The sequence below is a fragment of the Lipophrys pholis genome, assembly GCF_963383615.2.
Source record: "Lipophrys pholis genome assembly, chromosome: 12".
Taxonomy (NCBI): Eukaryota; Metazoa; Chordata; class Actinopteri; order Blenniiformes; family Blenniidae; genus Lipophrys; species Lipophrys pholis.
Window position 1 is genome coordinate 11,074,135 of NC_137641.1, and position 18,482 is coordinate 11,092,616.

Sequence of the window (18,482 nt, forward strand, 5' to 3'; positions counted from 1 at the left end):
CAGCTTTTGGGAGTCGTAGTTTATTGACATCAGAGTGTTGTAATGACACTGAATCAGCTGTCGGGCGGGAGCTCCTCTTCGTCCAGCCGCTCGCCGATGGGCGTGCTGAACTGAGCTGACTTCTTGAACGGTGCTTTGGAGCTCGGCGCGGCACTCACACCCTGCGACACAAAACAACAGCAGAATACTGTCAGACCCGCACCGCTCCTCTCCGCCTCCTCCTCGCGGCCCCGCGCTCTGAAAGCAACTTAGAGCCATCAGGACGGGAGAATCTGACACAAGGATAATAAGAGAGTGAGCACCCTGCACAGAAAGGCAATGACGGGGGGAGAGAGAGAGCTGCGAGTGGAGTCTATAATCATCCTTCCCTTGACCTCGGCAGATAAATGCTCTCTGCCGCTGCTGTTGCTCTGCGCTGACGTCTTCTATGGTGCCATTAGCGACTGTACGGTGATTTTAGAAGGAAGAAAAAAAACTGCTACTCAGACGCCATGTACAGACGGACTGCAGACCTGAGGTGTTCATCGTGTGGCTGGAAAAAAAAATAAAAAAACCACTCTGACATGGATCACACTGCTTATTGCGAGTGTGGTTTTAAATCAGCCGTATAACTGTAAACGGCAGGTACATGGAGATAATGGACTATATGACTTAGGGAGTCATGCAAAGCTGTAAAATAGCAGCCTGACAGACGAACATATAAACAGACTATCGATTAAGAGCACGAGAGAATATAGAATATAAGCCATAGGTTTCAGAGGATGAAGATACTGGGATGATCCTTTTTCATTGTTTGTGATCTGTGGAGGTGAAACCGACGCAGCCTTCAACAGATGACGCTCATATTGTGATGAAAAGCCTTTTCTCAGCCGGGACTGAGTTATAAGAACTGTTCCTCTCCTTAAGTCGTGCAATCTATCCAGACTCTTTTAGATCATTCTTAATTTTTCTCACTGCTTTGACGTTGTGACGGATCATCTTCCATTAGGGGATTTTAAAAAAAAATTCTTAATATTTTGCTCGTTCAGATTTATTTGCTGTAACCCTGATATGTTTGATATTTTCCTCCAATACATCCAACTCCACGGTAGCGTGCATCATTTTGTGACATGGAGCTCAGTGCTCCAGCCAATCACTCTGTGGCGGTGATGTCAAACACGTTTTGGTTCAGGAGCCAAAAACAACCCAATTTCATCTTGACTGGGCCGAACCGGTAACATGGTGCCAGAATAACCTTTAGATTTGAACTTTGAAGTTTGTCTTGGTCGTGGCGCCGAGTATACGTGATGAGAATGTTTATATTGTCACAAAACCAAACAATTTCTACCAAAAATGAAAACAATGTCAACATAAAGCCAATTTTAATGAAACCTTCCGGTGCAGAATACAGTGAAATGTCCCAAAAACATATATTTTTTTAAATATAGCTTAAGAAAAGCTTTTGGCTCATTTGCATTTACAATCATTTAACAAAAAATTAAAAATATCACTGAAGGAACCGGAGGTAATTCATGCTATTCTCTATTCTATTGTTGTGATTTTTCCAGGATTGTGATAGGCTGGCATGACTTTATACGTCTCGTTAAACTGCCACCTATAGGTTTGACATCTTCATAGTAGCATAGGAAGGTTTTGATGCAGGTTTGTGTATTTTTTTGGAAAACCATCTGACATAAACAATGTTTATTATGAAAACGTAGAGGGGGAAATATCCATTTTAGTAAATGGATAAGAACATTTTTTATACATTTTACTTATTTTATTACTTTCACCTTGATAAAGTTTTTACTTTATTTATCCTCCTTTGTATGCCTTTCCTAATGGCTTTATTTGAATGTTTTCATAATCTCAATGGCTCACGGTTGGGATTCTTATTCACCTTGTTTTAATGTGTTTCCTTTATCTCCTTGTGAAGCTCTGTGAGCTGCGTCTGAATGATGCTATAGAAATAACGTCCCCTTGCCCTGTCCTGTTTGTTTTCACAACATCCAATGAAATGTGTTTATACCCTGCACATTAGGTGAGAGCCTAATTACATCTTTCAGAAAGGAAAGTAAATGTGCTCATACAAAAAGCGAAGAAAACAACAACAGAAGCGAGTGACACACCTGAATCCGCTGGTAGTTCTCACTCCAGAATGTCACCGCCTGCTCGCTTTTGCGGTCGTCACCCTGTAAAAGAGAGACGCCGCCGTGAAAACCAGCTGCACTGTAGCCCAGGATTTTCAGGAGTTTCGTAATAAACAGCTTCTGATGTGAACTCTTTGTGAGCTCCTGACGGTGATGCCATCCTCGTGTGTTTACAATAAGACCAGCAAAAATATCAGACGCACGCCGCATATCGCTGCAAAATAAGGATTTGAGGATTAGTGCTGAAATGATGTGGAGCCTGTTTATGACACTGACACGGTATCATAAAGATTGTTTATGAGTGTTTTCTTTTACGCTCCCGTCCGTGTGAGGCACATCACCATGGTAACCTGCCGTACACTGCAAGCGCACCTGGTTTCCCAGATTCTTCTGTTGGAAATGTTTTGTGGTTCAGGAGGAGGAAGCTTTACATCTGCAAAAACACTTGAGAAACTCACAAGAAAGAAGAATCAGTGTTTACTGAAAAAGTCTGCAGAGCACATCGAGCCACTGTGTTTTTCACGATAATCAGATCAGCTTAGTTCAACACAGCAATTGAGCATCAGTGGTCAGCACACAGTCTGATGGCTGTTATTATTATACATGTCGGACAGCTTCTCCATCACCGGGCTAAAATGAGACCGGTCATCATCTCTACTGACATATTCAGCACTATAATGATGATCTATAATTAAGAGCTCCTCTTCAGATAAACATTGTCAGGATCCTGTGAGAGCTCGGTCTGTATTGACAGAGACGCGGAACGCTAATGTTTCAATTTCAAAAGAAAGAAAAGAAAGAAAACACACAAACAGAGAAATAAACAATCAAAACCTCTTAAATTCTAGCCTCATTTAAGACTGTACAGCAGAGGCCTCAAACTCCAACAGTCACAGTAAGCTGAACTATAAATTAAAAAAAAAAAAAATACAAAAAATTGAAAAGGAAAAAAAGAAAAAAGAGGAAAAAAGAAAGGAAGGCACAAAAAAAGGCAGAAAAGAAGAAAAGAAAAAAGAAAAAAAGACAAAAAACAGCTTACATTTCAACCTTGTAGAAAAGAAAAACAAAAGCAAAAGCAGAAAAGGAAAAGAAAAGAAGAAAAAAGTGAAAAAAGGAAAAGAAAAACCTAAATTTCAGCCTTGTTGAAAGACTGTCTAACAGGGGTTTCTAACGCCAGCAGACGCGGGGCCACTGCAGGGTTCCAGTACAAAAACAAACATTCTTTTTTAAAAATGTGTTGTCATATTTCAGATATTGTGTAATAAAACAAAACTGCAAAACATCAGATTATTTTCCTCATTTTTTTAACATCTACCTGAAGAATTTGTACACCACAGAAAATGTGGTGCTTTATTCTGGACAGACACGTGACAAGAATTATTCTTGAATATCTTTTTGATAATTAACAACTTTTATTAAAGTAAGTAGTACCAATCCACTTCCAAAACTCAGTTTTCTTAAATGACTCTTTCTTTGTTCTCTTACGATCAATTTGAAAACTTCAATATAGCCGCTTATATGTACACATACAGTTTTCAGACCTAAAGAACTGATGAATCAACCAAATATCAAACTGGTGTGAGACGCTGATTTCCCCTTACTGAAGCTGTTTCGACATGCTTCCAATAAAAGGAGATGTTTCTGCCTGAACCTCTGCACATGTGATCTACCTGCTTGTGAACCTGCATGCTTGCGTACCCACACTGAGAACACTGGGAGAACCTACGTGCTGTTTAGTGGACCGCAGTGGAAGTGGCAGGAATCCTTGGGCGTTGAAATCCCTCTGGGTGGTGGAGCTGTACTCGGTTGGGTCAACCGGCTGGTCCATTTCAGCCTTCTTCTTCTCACTGCGAACGCAATAAAACTTTCAACACCCACTCGCTGACATTTAAATGTTTCTTACTCTGACAAGCTGCTCACTGTGATAAAATCAATGAATTAAATGATTAATAAAGTGTTTTACGTTTCACTGACAGGTGTTTTCACCTCCTGTGGTGGAGCGATCATAAACACTGGCAGGGAAATCAAATTAATACCACAAAGCGGCTTTAAACCTGTTAACAAGCTGCTAGAAACAATACAATTATGTGCAATAGGACTCCAGATGTGCATATCTAACAGATGTATTACGAACCGGCAAGTTTTCACTGTAAGAATGACCGGGTTTGATCTGGAGTACTGCAATCCTAGGTGGCGTTTGCATGTTTTATGTATGTGCGTCAAACATAAGGCCCGTGGGCCAACACCGGCCCACGACAGGCTCCAATTTCGGCCAAACCATCAAGAAAAGTGTGAACATTTCAAAGAAAATAATTTTTTTAAACAAACTTCTCTGGAGTAGCAGACACAACAAAACACTGAGACCTGAACTGAGATATCAGCGATGCTGCTATGAAGGCTAGCTAACTAGCATTAGCCTCAAAGACCTGCTGTCAGGGTGATTTTTTTAAAAACACCAGAAGGTTTAAAGTGTTGCATTACAGAGTAACGCATTACTGCAATGGCATTACGTTTATGGGTAAAAAAGCAATGTAGCACATTACTGTAAAAATATCAAAACTTTACTCGGTTGGAGGAACACCATTTTCTGTCTTCCTCAAGCCATTTCTGCCACGACGCTGTGCCCGTGCAGACAGCGAGACGTTAGATATGTAGGCTACGTAATCGAGCAGCCGGTCGCGTGACAAGAGAAAGAGAAATAGAGCAAGAATCTTGAAGGCTTTGGCCAGTGCCGATTCTCAGATTATTGTGAATTGATCTGTTGTAAGGAGTTTGTTAATGAGCAACACAAATGAGTAACTTGCTGAAGCATTTGAAGTTGTTTATGATAGTAGAATTTGCATTAAATATGAGCTTTTTGAGGATCTACTCGCACACATTTGCACTTAAACAAAAGAAAAACATTGGAGTTGTTGTTATTTTTAGGTCATTAGACATTAAACAAGCCTGTATGTGGCTCCTGAGGTAAAATTCATTGAAGAATTGAAGTACTGAATATATGGACTCTATTACAATTACAAGTCGCAGAAAATAACAATTTCAAAATTGTAGTTACATGTTTGATTTGATTGAACCCATCTGTACAAAAAAATCTACATTTAAAGTTTTTTTCTCAGACAAAGTCTCCATCATTGTCAACAACATTTAAAGCAGATTAGTTTTTTTCTCTCAAAAGTATTATCTTAGTGATTATTTCCAATCATTGGCACGCTTAGGTGCAACTAATGATTATAAAAGGAAAACGATCACATGCTGCACAAATCTGATTAAAATTACATAGTTGGAAAACAATATAAGCATCGACAGTTCATAACCCGCTTTTAAGTAATGAAACATCTCTATAGTTTAATTATCTGGGAAATAACAACAAGAAGTAGCAGAAGATGAAGCTATAATAGGGCGACTGTTCCCACCTCTGCATGTAACTAATAATAAGAAATAATGCGAGTGAAGTAAACACGGAGGCCTTGCCGTGAACCGCCGCCGTCACTTGAAAAAGTGAAGAATAAAAGGTGAAAGTTGTTGCAGGTGCGGGAAGACGCAGAGTGGAGCTCAGCCAGTCTGCCGGAGCCCACACACTCCTGATGCACGCAAACAAGAAGAGTGTGGGTGGACCAGCGCTATGGATGGGGGTGCACACTCTAATTATTCCCATCATATCAGTGGGCATCGCCTATTCAGCCATCAAAAGAGAATGGTGTGATGTTTACAGATCAGATGCATCAAAACTAAAGCTTTGAGCTTGCTTGTGCTTCAAGTGCAACACAACAGAAAACACACCGGAGATTTACTGCTGCTGCACACGACCTGAGGTTTTCTCTTCTTTATGGCCGCTTCATTTACGTGCGACGTTGATAAAAAAAACACGTGCAGGGGCTGGATTTTATTGCCCCTCATTAGGACGACGAGCCCCTGCGTGAAATAACACCGTTAAAATGTGATTTCTCAGTTAAAAGCGGCTGCGATTGAAACCAAACCAGAGCCGGACGTGTAAATATTACATCACGTCGCTCCGACACGCTCCCCTCCAGCTGCGGCCGTTTCCGCAAACACGCCACATCCACACAGTGTTCATTCTGCCTCAGAAGGCTTGTTCAGAGTCCATTTACCTGATCATCTGTGCGATGTGTTTTTCCAAAAGCTCGCGTCGGAGGCCTGAATCATGGAAACAGAAAGAGAACAGGAGGTAATGAGCTGAACAGGCATTGCAAATTGTCTGAGTACAAATGAAAAGAGGTCAGTGTCTGTGTGCACGCTGTAACTCCGCGTGCTGCCAGACTCCTCCACCTGGATGAGGACCAGGTGGTTCTGGGGATGCTGGGAGATGAAGACACGTACTTTTCGTTCTCACTCCGGGACTCTTCGGAGGAGCATAAGCCGTACGCAGGGTGGTGGTGTTCTCCATCTTGGCCTCCTGATTTAAGGTGATGATCCCGATGTGTCCGCGTCTCTGGATCTGGTTCTTTTCCGTCGCTGTGTCCAGAGCTGCAACGGCTCTCTGAGGAAAAGACACAGTTGACATGTTCACAGGTGGAGTCATTACCTTTGTAAACACAGAAGTGCACCGAATTATATTTCAGCATCACTCTATGAAACTCCAAACATCCAATCTTCTGATAAATAAAGGAAACCATCAGTATTTTTCTATTAAAATGCGTAAAGCAAAAACACAAACATAGGAATGTGAGTTCCAAAATAAAATTCAAGCAAGAATTCAGTCCTGCAAAATAATAATAATTAGAGTGAACAACTACATACTACGTTAAAACATCTAGTAACCATTTGTTTTTTTGTTGTTGTTGTTGTTTAATCCTCTTGTCTTCTTCGGCAACTCAGGCAAACAATATGATGTGATTGAGAGCCTTCCGGTGTCAGAACAGTTTTTGCTGTTGCAACAGGAAGAGACCTGGAGTCTCCTCCTACACACTTCTTCTTCATTTGTTATAAAGGTGGTACAAATGAAGAAGAAGTGTGTATGTGAAAAATGTGCTGTAGCTGACAACCCCATCAGGGATGATTTGCATGAAAGCGTTGACTGGTGTACAGATTGACTTTTAAATAGCCAAAGATTGACCTGTCCATAGCGATCGACAGGTTGAAGACCGTTGATGTAGTACATATGCCCGTCCTTTAGGGGGCGCTGTGACTCACCAAATACACCAAAAATACAGAAGCACAGAGAGACCACAAACACTAAAAAGAAGAGAATACTCCTGCTCCTCCACGTACTCAACAAATCAAACATATCGCCTCATTAAACCGACTATTATCAGTAGCTTCTGCAGCACAACCTGGAGCATGTCGTCCGCCATTGTTGTGGTTACTATAAGGCCCCGTTTACACAACAACATCTCACGTGACAATACCTAATCCGTGAAAAAAAAAGGAATGTGTTTACGCTGTAGCAGTGGACACACTGACAATGATGTACTTAGTATGCCAGGCCACGGGAGGGCACTGTTGCTTGTTTTAGTAATGAAACCACTCAGACGTGTGCAGAGAACAATACTCTATACACATGAAAAATATCGAGAGAACTATTCGGCCCACTTAAAGCACTACACTAAATAGTATTTCAACAACAAAGTATATGGCCATGATAGTAAATTGTGGCCTGAGATACTATTTTATGACGACAAAATGGTAACTTGTGGCCATAATTCAAAGTGTTCATAAGTCATGTCTGGGGCTCCTTAGTTGATGTTGTGGGTTTGATTGAAAAACAGAATCTGTTTTGAGTTCAATTGGTTTATGTTAGCATCTCTGTAGCTAACAGTAGCTAGCAGTCTTTATTCATTTGATTTGACAGTTTCTTGACTCACCTCTTCCACCCAGTTGTGTAACAGACATTTTCCAATTTTGTTTTGCTCCTTTCGTTCCTGTTCCGTCATTGCATCCAACCAGAAGCGTTGAACAACTTGTTACTAACGTTGAGAATATCACCTGAAAAATGGAACGACGAGGCAACAAGTTAAATGAAATCTCCACCTGAAAGTATGGCGTACCTGCAGTGATTCAAATTTTAAGGAGTTTAAAGGTAAGTTGAAAGGTTTTCCCATCCACTTCAATGTTAAAAATAATTTGGAAAAGTTTAAATATCTTATGAATAGGTTTAAATTGGTGACAATCTTAAGAGGTATAGGCTGAAGAATAAAAAATAAATAAATATCCATCCATTTACAGTGTGTCAGTGACATTTTTGTGCTGCATATGTCTACCACATTTCTTCTACATAGGTGAAACGTGTTAAACATGTTGCTCGTTGTAGATTTTACAATTGTGAAAGTAATGTGGAGGGCGCTATGGAGCCATTTTGCCAGATACTTGCACAATGACCATAAAATATAAAATGGTTCACCACCTCTGAAGTTTGTGCAAATGTTCACAAAGGTTAGAAAATGTTTAGGCCATCAAAAATGTAAAACAATAATCATCATCATCATCTTCAACAAAATGCAGAATAGTTAAAATATTATAAAAAGCCTAAAATATATTAAAAAGTTACAACACAGCAGAAATGTCTTTAACAAAAATGCTGCACAGTTTGATTCTTGAATGGTTCACATTGTTCAGACTGCCGGAGCTGAAGCCAGTCCAAAAATATCAATAATTGCCCGGGTGAAAAATCACTCAACGTTCGTGTTGTAGGGTTCAAAAATACTAACCTGGTGGCTTTTGTTTCAGCAGGTGCTACGTCCGTGTAGTTGTTATAGCACAGCTGAGATATTCGAGTCTCAAACGGTCACAAACAGAAAACAGCTGATCCAACGTGTTGCCTCCTTCTGTTGACGGAAGTGTCGCCATGGCGACGACAGCGCTCCGTGCCATGGTGCGTTCAACGAAGCGAGGAACTTTGGCTTTTATCAAACGAAAAAGTCCCATTTCCCAATAAGGAGTGTTCACGTGACAACAGGAACAGTAGAAAAGTTCGATTCTGTAAATGAAAGACAAACAAACATTACAATAAAACAAGGTAACTTCCAAACTTTTTAGCTCAGATCATTCCTTGTCTGAACATTTCCAACTTTCCACTTTCTCATTACTGTATTTCCACAAACATTTCATAAAACAATTTATTCACCATTCATGCCTAACCAGGAACCGATAGTTTTTCTATTTCCTCCACCTTCTTGTTTTTGTGCATTCCTTTTCTATTTGCACTTTACAGCTTGTTATTTTTCTCTTTCTGTTACATTTTGGAGCTTTTTTTATGTACCGTGGACTGAGTTTTTCTGTAATGAGTGCTCTGGCCTTATTAAATTTCACACAGCAATACACAGTAATTCCAAGAGAAAACCAAGCACACACTGTAAATCAGTAAGTAACCAGATTTCACAACAATCAGGTCGATAGAATACCTTCTGTCAGATGGTTTAAATCTTTGATTTTACCCTCTTCTGCATGTAGTCACCTCTTTAGTTTTTATTTGAATGAAATATAAATATTTAACCTCTATGCTTGCTCAGAAATCTGTGTTATTTTCAATATTGAAACATAAAATGCTGCCTGTTAAAGTGCATTAGTGAGTCTAAAATGGTTAAAGCTGGTCTGACAGAGACATTTTTCCTCGATGTGCAAAGAAGCAGATCTGTTGGTCTCCAGGAGACGGCTGTGGTTGAAAGCCATGTCCCAATAGGTGCAATTAAAGTGAACAAGGATGACATTCCTGCCACTTGATCACCTGGCTACTGACTTCACATCCAATCCCTGATTGATTCATCCAATCACAGCACATTGTACACTCCGTCCTGCTCACAACGAAAATCACATGTTTCAAGTTCACAGCTCATGTTAAAGAACATGGAAACGTGAACAGTTTAAATGTACAGATCATCATCTGACTGCATGATTCATTAGATTTAATTAACTAAGATCATTTAAATGAATAAAAACATGAAGCTAATTTATTGAACAAGATAAGTCTCTTTAATAAAACATCTTTTTCTTCTTGGCTTTTCCCAGAAAAGAAATAATGATTAAAACACTTAAGAAGCGGAGATTAACTCATATCTATCTTAATATATTAATTAGAAAACATTATTATTTTGTCATTTATGAACACTTGCAGTTGCCTCATTCATTTTGTAATTTTAAAGTCTTTAGATGTTTATTGGCTGTTCTTTCAGCTGAGAAATTGGAATGTTGCCAATTGGAAAAGTTTATTTCCCACTTGACGGTATCATGGCCACCTCTGGCAGCGTGGTTTTATTTCTTTTATTTCTGCTCTTGGAGTGCAGAAACGAGACAAACGAAAATCTTTGTCATTAAATACATTTTTAATTCAAACAATAAATGTTCTATTTAACATCAACGTCAATACATTGATACACCCAAACATCAGCAGCTACAATTTTCTACAACAAATTACAGCTCATCCATCGATCAAAACATAAACAAACAAACCCTCACTGTCATCACCAAACCCTGCACCTCGACAGAATCAAGGATATTTGTTCAATCTCAACACACAGTTTGTTCCATAGTTTTACCCACCAGAAGGTAAAACAGAAACTTTACAAAGTGGTACAAACTTTATGTATCCGTAACTTTCCTCTTAGACCTATTAAGGCAGTTGTCGGTCAACTCACACTCTAGAAATGGTTGACGGAGTTCATTTATATAACACTTTTTCCACTAATTTAATGGATCCCAAAGAGCTTTACAGTGTTAATCACATTTACCCATTCACACATACGTTCACACACCAATGGAGGTGGCCGCCACGCAGGAAGCTCGGCGCATCCACTGGGAGCCGTTTGGGATTCAGTGTCTTGCTCAAGGGCAGCCATAAGGCTATGAAAGTTTGCAGTTTACTCTGAAAACATGTTAATAGGGCCAAAGTTAATAGTAGGGACCTCAGGTATTTCAATTCTTTGGGTGTGTCAGTCAAAAAGACTTTCTTTTATTAGGTATCTTGTGTTTTACTGACCTCCATACTGCCTTTTGGCGCCACATTAGGGGTTATAAGACGTCTACTGTGATGCGTACTCTTCTATCCTCAAATCAACAAACCCACTTGAGTGCTTTCTCACCACCTCCAATCTGCAGACTCTGTATGAAGCAGAATGTTTTCACTCACTCTCTAGTTTTCTTCTGAAGGTGAAAACAATCCACTGTTAATCAAAGAGTCATCTTCAGAGAAACAAACTCAAATTTAGTTTTTTATTGCTCGGTAACCTTGTTCAAGTCCTCGATGGTTGGCGATCGCGTACCGTTCATTCATTTCCATGCAGCGGCTGCTAAACTCAACACTCGCTGCTTGTTTCCTTGGATATGAACCGCAGGAACAAACCGCAGAGTGTGTTGCTGAGAAACAGCGAGAGGAGAAACTGTCAAGACGGCCGGAGCGTCTGGAAGTGTCGACTTTCTCAGCATGGAGTCTGACATCCACGCCCGGGTCTGATGACTGTGAAAGGCGTGCAAACTGTTGGGTGTCAAACCGTTATTCTATGGCTTCCTGGTGTTTGTTGGTTGTAAGTAACACATTCACTGCAGCACAGGAGCAACATCACGTTGACAGTCAGTGGAGCTCAAAGCGTTATATAGGAACGCTCCTAGAACAAAAATTATTTTTCAAATGAGATCTACACAACCTTTGATCGGAAACTATTCAGACAAAATGAATTGAATCATCATCATATTTCCATCATTGTACCTCGAAAGAAAAATTATGATGATCTCCCAAGTCATTCAGATCCATATTATTCAGGAATCGGACACATCAGCACACACGTCTACACCTGTTTGTTCATTTCTTTGTTCACAAAAAGGATTAGAATAATAAACACTTTCATCTGCTTGTGAGATGGCAAAGAATTACATACAATATGACATCAAAAATATTGAATATTTCTCCTCTAGAAGGTAATCTTTACTTAATCTCATATCAATTTTTATTGTTTTAATGAAATGCTAAATATCAGCCTCAATCATGGTTTTCGGCAGCGAGTCGTCCAGCCGTCATTTAGACCTTCGATTTTCGGAAAAGAAGGCTGAAAGCATCTAAAATATGCTTTTAATGGCCATCACTACTTATCACCGTCTAATTTTGCCTGAATTCATCTTTTTTCGCCAAAATATACCGAATCATCAGCTTGTGTACACAACGCACAACTGACTTCCGGTTTTGTATTACGCCCAGTAACGAGCAATGGTCATTTGATACCATGTGGTCTATACCTTTTGAAATGCGGCCTCTGATTGGTTAATAGTTCTCTGACTCATCCTGGTGCGTTCAAATACTAAAGCAGACAGGAGGATTTTCCTTTCCAAGATGCCGTGGAATTATATCTGCAGAATCCACACAGGTGGTATTAATTATATGGACATATGATCTATCTAATTTTTCACTTCTAAAATTGAAATGAAACAAGGAAATATATTACTCTTTCGTCAGCTGTTGACGTTACTGACAGATGACGTTCCGCAATACTCACCAAGTTGTATCGGGGATGGGATCCTCTACTAGTGCGAGTATTCCATGAAGTATCAGACCGGATACTGGTATCGGTGTGTCATGATTGCTCGTGATGCATTCTTGATGAGGACATTCTGCATTCAGGCTTTTAGAGTCAAACACTAATATAGACAGTATGTTTCAAAAGTAGGTGACTCATTGAGAGTTTAAGTACATTCTCCTAGAAAAAATCCCCAATACTTTTGATGTTTGGAACATGTTCCTCGCTGCATAAAGTTCTTGATTCCTGTGTGGTCGAGAGGTGAGGAGGAGTGTGTGTTGGACGGTGATCAGACATATCATTCCTTCATTCCGCCATCAAAAACATGGCGCAGAGAGAAGTTCTTCACAGGACTTTCAACATGTGTCTCCGACACACAGCAGCCTGTGCTGCTATTTTTGCACCACATTGTGATTGCATGTGTACCGACCGTCTCCATGGCGACCAGCATCTCTGCAGATATATCGATGAGGCATGAATGTGTTGGTCTGTGTTTTCTCGCAACCCGGACTCCCTCCCTTCTTTGGAGACGCCGCTGGTTTTTTGCCAAATCACTCGGAGACGTGGCCCCACATCAGCTTTCATCTCGCTCCACTTTCATCTTCCCCCCGCTGTTACTTCCAGACCACCAGCGCGACTCACACCCGGCGCAGTGGTGGACTTTCATCTTCAGCCTCTCTAAGGTCCGTTTGGCGTCACGTGGTGTCGTGTAATTATCTCTCAGGCCACGTCAAAACAACATCTTTTTGGAGTAAACTGGCTCCATGGTTCATGCTCTTTATATCGAAAGAACACAAATGGATGCTCAACCTGAATGAATGAGTGTAGATGAATGGGAACGCATCAATACAACTGAATGACAACAAACATCAGGTCATGCCGCTGAGCACATTTCTATTACTAATCACCGCAAGTGAGAAAACATTAATCTTATTGTTACTCTTCTCATTCAGTTAATATTGTCCACAAATCTTTAAACCTGTACACAGATTAGCTGAGCTGTCGGCACCGTGTGGCTCAGTCTGATGACGAGTTCACTCACCAAGTTCAGCTGAAGTTACATCAGTTAGTGGGAGGAAGATGCTCTATAATGTGGCTGCTAGTACCACTTGAAAAAAACAGGTTTTGAAATGTTGTCAACAAGAAGCAGCAACAAAACGGCGGAAATGAAATACCAACATGCAAGACCAGTCATTGTGTTAAGTTACATTATGTTGGGTTACGTTATGTTGGGTTACGTTATGTTCCATTGTGTTTTGTTACATTCCAATGTGTTATGGTAATGTTTAGTTAGATAGCGTTACATTAATTGACATTATGTTGTGTTGTGTTGTGTTGTGTTGTATTTCATAAAGTTACATTGCATTACCTTGCGTTATGTTGCTTTATGTTATGTTACGTTATGTTACGCTCTTACATGAAGTCACCTACATTTAAGGCTTCTAATACTAATCACAGATATGGATGAAGCATAATGTTAATGTTACTGCAGGGCATCTTTCTTGTCAATGTCAGTGGGATAAAATATGAGAAAAGTTTTGTTACAAAGTCTACATCTGAGGTATATTTGTGTACAGTCGTGTGAACAGGCCCCAAAATGCAATGAATGTTTTGTGTTTTCACTTGAAAACTTTGTTGCGTGAACGGGCCTTTAATCACAAGAGTTTCAATCAATGTGTGACAGAAGTGACAGTTCTTTATTTCAGACATGTATTTATCTTTTTTTGTCTGCTTGTGAAGTAGATTTAATCAATGAATGCATTCATCCATCTCTAACTGAGCGATGCCAGGGGGAAGGAGAGTCTTTCTATTCTCTATATCACTCCTATCACTCCAAATCAAGTAAGGAACACAGGAGCTGTGTTCCTTACTCGACGCTAAATACTCAACCAAAAGGAAAATGCTCACATGGACCGTATTTAAGTATTAGTTACCATGTTAATGGCAGAGTTACATTCCACCGCTGCCTCGGTATCGGAGCAGGTTTCTGCAGCTGTATATTTGAGGGCGGCGAATTGCTCCCAGGACTTCCTGCCACTGTGAGGGAAGTCCTGTGTGCATGTTGCGGTGCAGAAATCCTTAACCTGTGTGTGAGCGAGAGAAACCCGAGATTGAAATTGTTCAGACCTCGGGACCGTCTGGAAGCTCGCAGCGCCTTGGAATTTTAAACTATACAATTCAATTTGTGAGTGTTAATACATTGGGTGCTGTCAGATCGCAGTATTTACCTAGCTGGAATAACACTCCAGCGTCATGAAGAGAAGCGCCATTGTGCGCCTGAGGGGGTTGCTGCGATTTGAAAGCCACTGGGGATTCTTCTTTTTCCTTTTTTTTTTCGCCTTCCACCTCCAGAGCCAAGGCCTTGTGTTTTGGCTGGCACCCATCAGCGCAGTCAGCTGGTCAGCACACATCTCAACCTCTTCTTTCTTTCTTTCTTTCTTTCTTTCTTTCTTTCTTTCTTTCTTTCTTTCTTTCTTTCTCCCTGTACGTACGTCTTCAGACACCTTCAGCAGACAGCTGCTGCTTAATATCCGAAGGCAAACATGGAAAACGCTCCCTCCTCCTGCTTTTACTGGAATCCGAGGGCAAATTATTGGCTTATTCTATTAACACATGTGGAACAAAGTGTCAGAGAACATGCAGGGCACTTTGCTGGAGTGTTTTTGAACCGGTAACCGAAGAGAGATTTGTTTATACAAAGACGGAGGGAAATGTGGACCTACGCAAAACTCTTTGTCTCCATCTACTAAAGTCCAAGATGGTTTATGATGGTATCTTTGCACTAACTTCAACATAGTTGGATTCAGAGTGGACACACCAGTAAAAAGGAGGTCAGGGAGTTCAGCTGGTGATACAAAGTGTGTGCAGCTCTAATGTGACATCTAGAGAACCACTCAGGACGATAAAAAAGCTGGAAAAACCTACAAATCTATAACATTGTCCCATGTGGGATCACACTGAATTGCGATTTTCATAAAGATGAATTGATTTCACTGATACAGTGCTTGTTGAAATTGCAGTTTCCAATATCTTGTCACATTCTCACACACCAGCGATGACGACTGCCACGAAACCCACTCAACCTGGAGGGATGAGACGAGGGATCGAACCTTCAACCTTGCAAGTGGAAGACGGCCTGCCCAATTGATGGAGCCTCAGCCACTCTGATGCACAATATTAACAAAATTTGCTCATTTTTTTTTTTTTACAAATTTTTGGGCCTGTTTTTTGAAAGCAATGCAAATTTCCTCAGGTAACTCTTGTGCAAGACAACAGAAAATCTCTTGTTTCTCAAACTTTCTACCAACTTGAGAACATTTAAACATGGCTGAGACGTCCATACAACTATCTGACTATTTAAGTTCAAGGGACAAGTTCAAGAGGCTGATGCTCAAGAAGTTTCAAGATATTTTGGACACACCTTCAACAAGTCAGAAAGAAATGGGTTGAACATGATCACAAATATCAAAATTTGACTTCTCTGATCACATTTCATGACTGAAAAGCTTTCATTTTCATTTTGATGCCTAGCATTGTGTATGCAAATGATTCATATATAAAACAGTTTTAATTGCCATTCAAATACAAATACCAAATACAACACAATTATTTCAAGGCACTTTTACAGAGAGAAACAATTTCACATGAGCAAACATAAGTCATGGTGGACAGGAATGACAGGATGAAACCTGCAGAACCAGACTCAGAGTGGAAGATATTCTACTGTTTTCTAAAATAAAGTGTTCATGATCTGCAACATTGCTTTGGGAGGAGTTATATGTAGTATCCAAGGTTCTCCAGCATCTTTACTGGTGTGCTTTCTTCCCATAATGCATCCTGGTGCCATTCATTGTCCAGGCAAGTGACACATACACGCATCTTCATGTCATATGATGTCAGAAAATGTGATTCATTCTGTATGTAAATTACACTCATCTCTATATTTACCTGGCTTACACTGATAACACGCTCACGACTACAGCCTTCGGATTGTGAGAGGAAGCAGAATTACCTAAAAAAAAAAAAAAAAAAAAACACACAAGGAGATCATAGTCGCTCCACTCAGAAATGCTCCCTCAGCCTGACGGTTGGAATAAGAAACCTTTTAGCTGCAAGGCCAAAGTGTCAACGACTGTTTCAAAAAAAGATGCTCAAGTTTCAAACGTGTCGTCGGGAGTGCTGTTGAGTTGAAAGTAAGAATTTTTCTGGAAACCAGATGACATGAAGAAACATTCGCCAACTTATTTAACCTGACCAAAGAGTCGCAGTCACACTACATCAACTCATTTCCAGTGCAGGTGCAGGCGTGCGTCCTTCCCATGGCGTTCATCTGGCATCCATAATTAGGTAGGTTTGTAATTACGATGTGCGAGATCAAACCAACCTTTCCTTTCCTTTTGGCTCGGAGCCTCAGGAGCAGAGCTGCTTCCAGCACTTCCAAACTTTTCTTCATTTCTTACACGTCGGCTGAGAGCCGACGCCACGGAGACACAAACACTCCATGAGGCATTTGTTTGCTTGTTTGCTGCCTAATCCCAGATCAAATCCCTCATTGAACCTTGTTGCAACAACAAAATGATACAGCTGCTTTCATCATCAAGTACCTGAGACAACAAGAGCTTCACGGGAGAGTAATCCATCCTCCTTGTTTTAAAGGGCAGCCATTTTGTATCCGTGTCTTTCTTGTTGCCACCTTCTGAAAGAATTCCCACTGTTTTATTGCTGCGTGTCCAATATGAACCTCCACATCAGAGATTTTAATTAACTTTTCGGCAAAACAACATACTTGAACACTGCAAGGGTTCAACTGAAATACCTTTCAGTGCTAATGGCTGAACGCAACGGGAGAAGCGCTGATGACCAGTGCTTCAACGTGGCTCCAGTATCTTGAAGGGTATAAAAGCCGATGATGTGACAGCAGAGCCAGAACAGCGGAGCAAGGCTTCTGGAGAAGAGTTCGTCCACCCGAACCAACGCCTCGTACCTCCTCCAAGATCTTCATCATGAGGCAGTCGGTAATGTCGGCCGTCTTCGCCGCAGCACTCCTCTTCCAGTGCTACGCCCTGTCAGTGACGTTGCCCACGGGCAAGTCCGACAGCGACTCGCTGGAGCAGGACGTCTTCGCCTCACTGCTCAGCGACGAGGTGACGGAAAACAGCCTCGGAGACACGGACGTGGCCGCTGTGACCAGAGCCAGAGGGCCGAAGGTGCTCGTGATCGCCGCCGACCCCAGCCTGTGGCGGGAGCTGCGGATGCTCCACGGCGGGCCGTCCTTCCATAAGCGGAGAGCTGACGACAACAGCCAGCTCGCCGAGCACAGAGACATCGGACAGGACCCGAGCGGCCCCATCCTGAGGAGAGACACCATGAGGTGCATGGTGGGACGCGTCTACCGGCCGTGCTGGGAGGTCTAAGACATTTCGATCAGTTCCAAGAAGACGGAGAACGAACGACGACCACTAGATCCCGTTCCTGTCTTATGCTGTGTTGTAGCATAAACCTGTGTGTGAGATCAGAGAATAAATATTGTTGAATTCTGCTTTATGTCTTGGTAATGTTTGCTAATTGTCTTCTTCGAAAGGTGGGATGTTGAAAGTCAAGATTTACTTCTTGAGCATCTGATACATTTTTTATTCAACAGAATCTACAAGTTTCTGCGTTTCTGCTCCTAAACTACTTATTTAACAAATAAATCTAAAGCAGCTGTGTCAAACTCATTTCAGTTCAGTGGCCACATACAACTCAATTTCATCTTGAAGAGGCCAGACCAGTGAAATAATGTCATAATAACCTTTAAATTCAAATTTTTTGTGTTGTTGTTGTTGTTTTTGTGTACGTGAAGGAAGCGTCTATATTATTTTCAGAAAACTAAAAAGTTATTACTGAAAATTACAAC

General features: G+C 40.9%; 2 protein-coding genes across 2 annotated transcripts; one reads left to right on the forward strand and one right to left on the reverse strand.

The window, feature by feature from the left end:
• On the reverse strand, positions 1 to 8,876 carry spag8 (sperm associated antigen 8). The gene is made up of 7 exons (XM_080477388.1): positions 8,795 to 8,876; positions 7,952 to 8,072; positions 6,468 to 6,627; positions 6,239 to 6,284; positions 3,856 to 3,976; positions 2,109 to 2,171; positions 1 to 161 (listed from the first exon to the last, which is right to left on the reverse strand). Exons 2-7 carry the CDS (start codon positions 8,018 to 8,020, stop codon positions 54 to 56), a joined length of 567 nt encoding a protein of 188 aa, XP_080333514.1. The 5' UTR covers positions 8,021 to 8,072; positions 8,795 to 8,876; the 3' UTR covers positions 1 to 53.
• An 8,713-nt stretch (positions 8,877 to 17,589) lies between these two features.
• Positions 17,590 to 18,000, forward strand: pmchl (pro-melanin-concentrating hormone, like; the record flags this gene model as incomplete). The annotated part of the gene is made up of 1 exon (XM_080477759.1): positions 17,590 to 18,000. The coding sequence occupies one exon, from the start codon at positions 17,590 to 17,592 to the stop codon at positions 17,998 to 18,000; it is 411 nt and encodes a 136-aa protein (XP_080333885.1).
• Between the last annotated feature and the right edge of the window lie 482 nt (positions 18,001 to 18,482).

What these genes read in the sequence shown, in the direction of transcription:
- spag8 (XM_080477388.1), bottom strand. Translation starts at nt 8,020, where the DNA reads ATGACGGAACAGGAACGAAAGGAGCAAAACAAAATTGGAAAATGTCTG. An exon ending in TACACAACTGGGTGGAAGAG is followed by an intron (nt 6,628 to 7,951) that starts GTGAGTCAAGAA and finishes TCTTTTCCTCAG; the next exon opens with AGAGCCGTTGCAGCTCTGGA. An exon ending in TGCGGTCCACTAAACAGCAC is followed by an intron (nt 2,172 to 3,855) that starts GTAGGTTCTCCC and finishes TCTCTTTTACAG; the next exon opens with GGTGACGACCGCAAAAGCGA.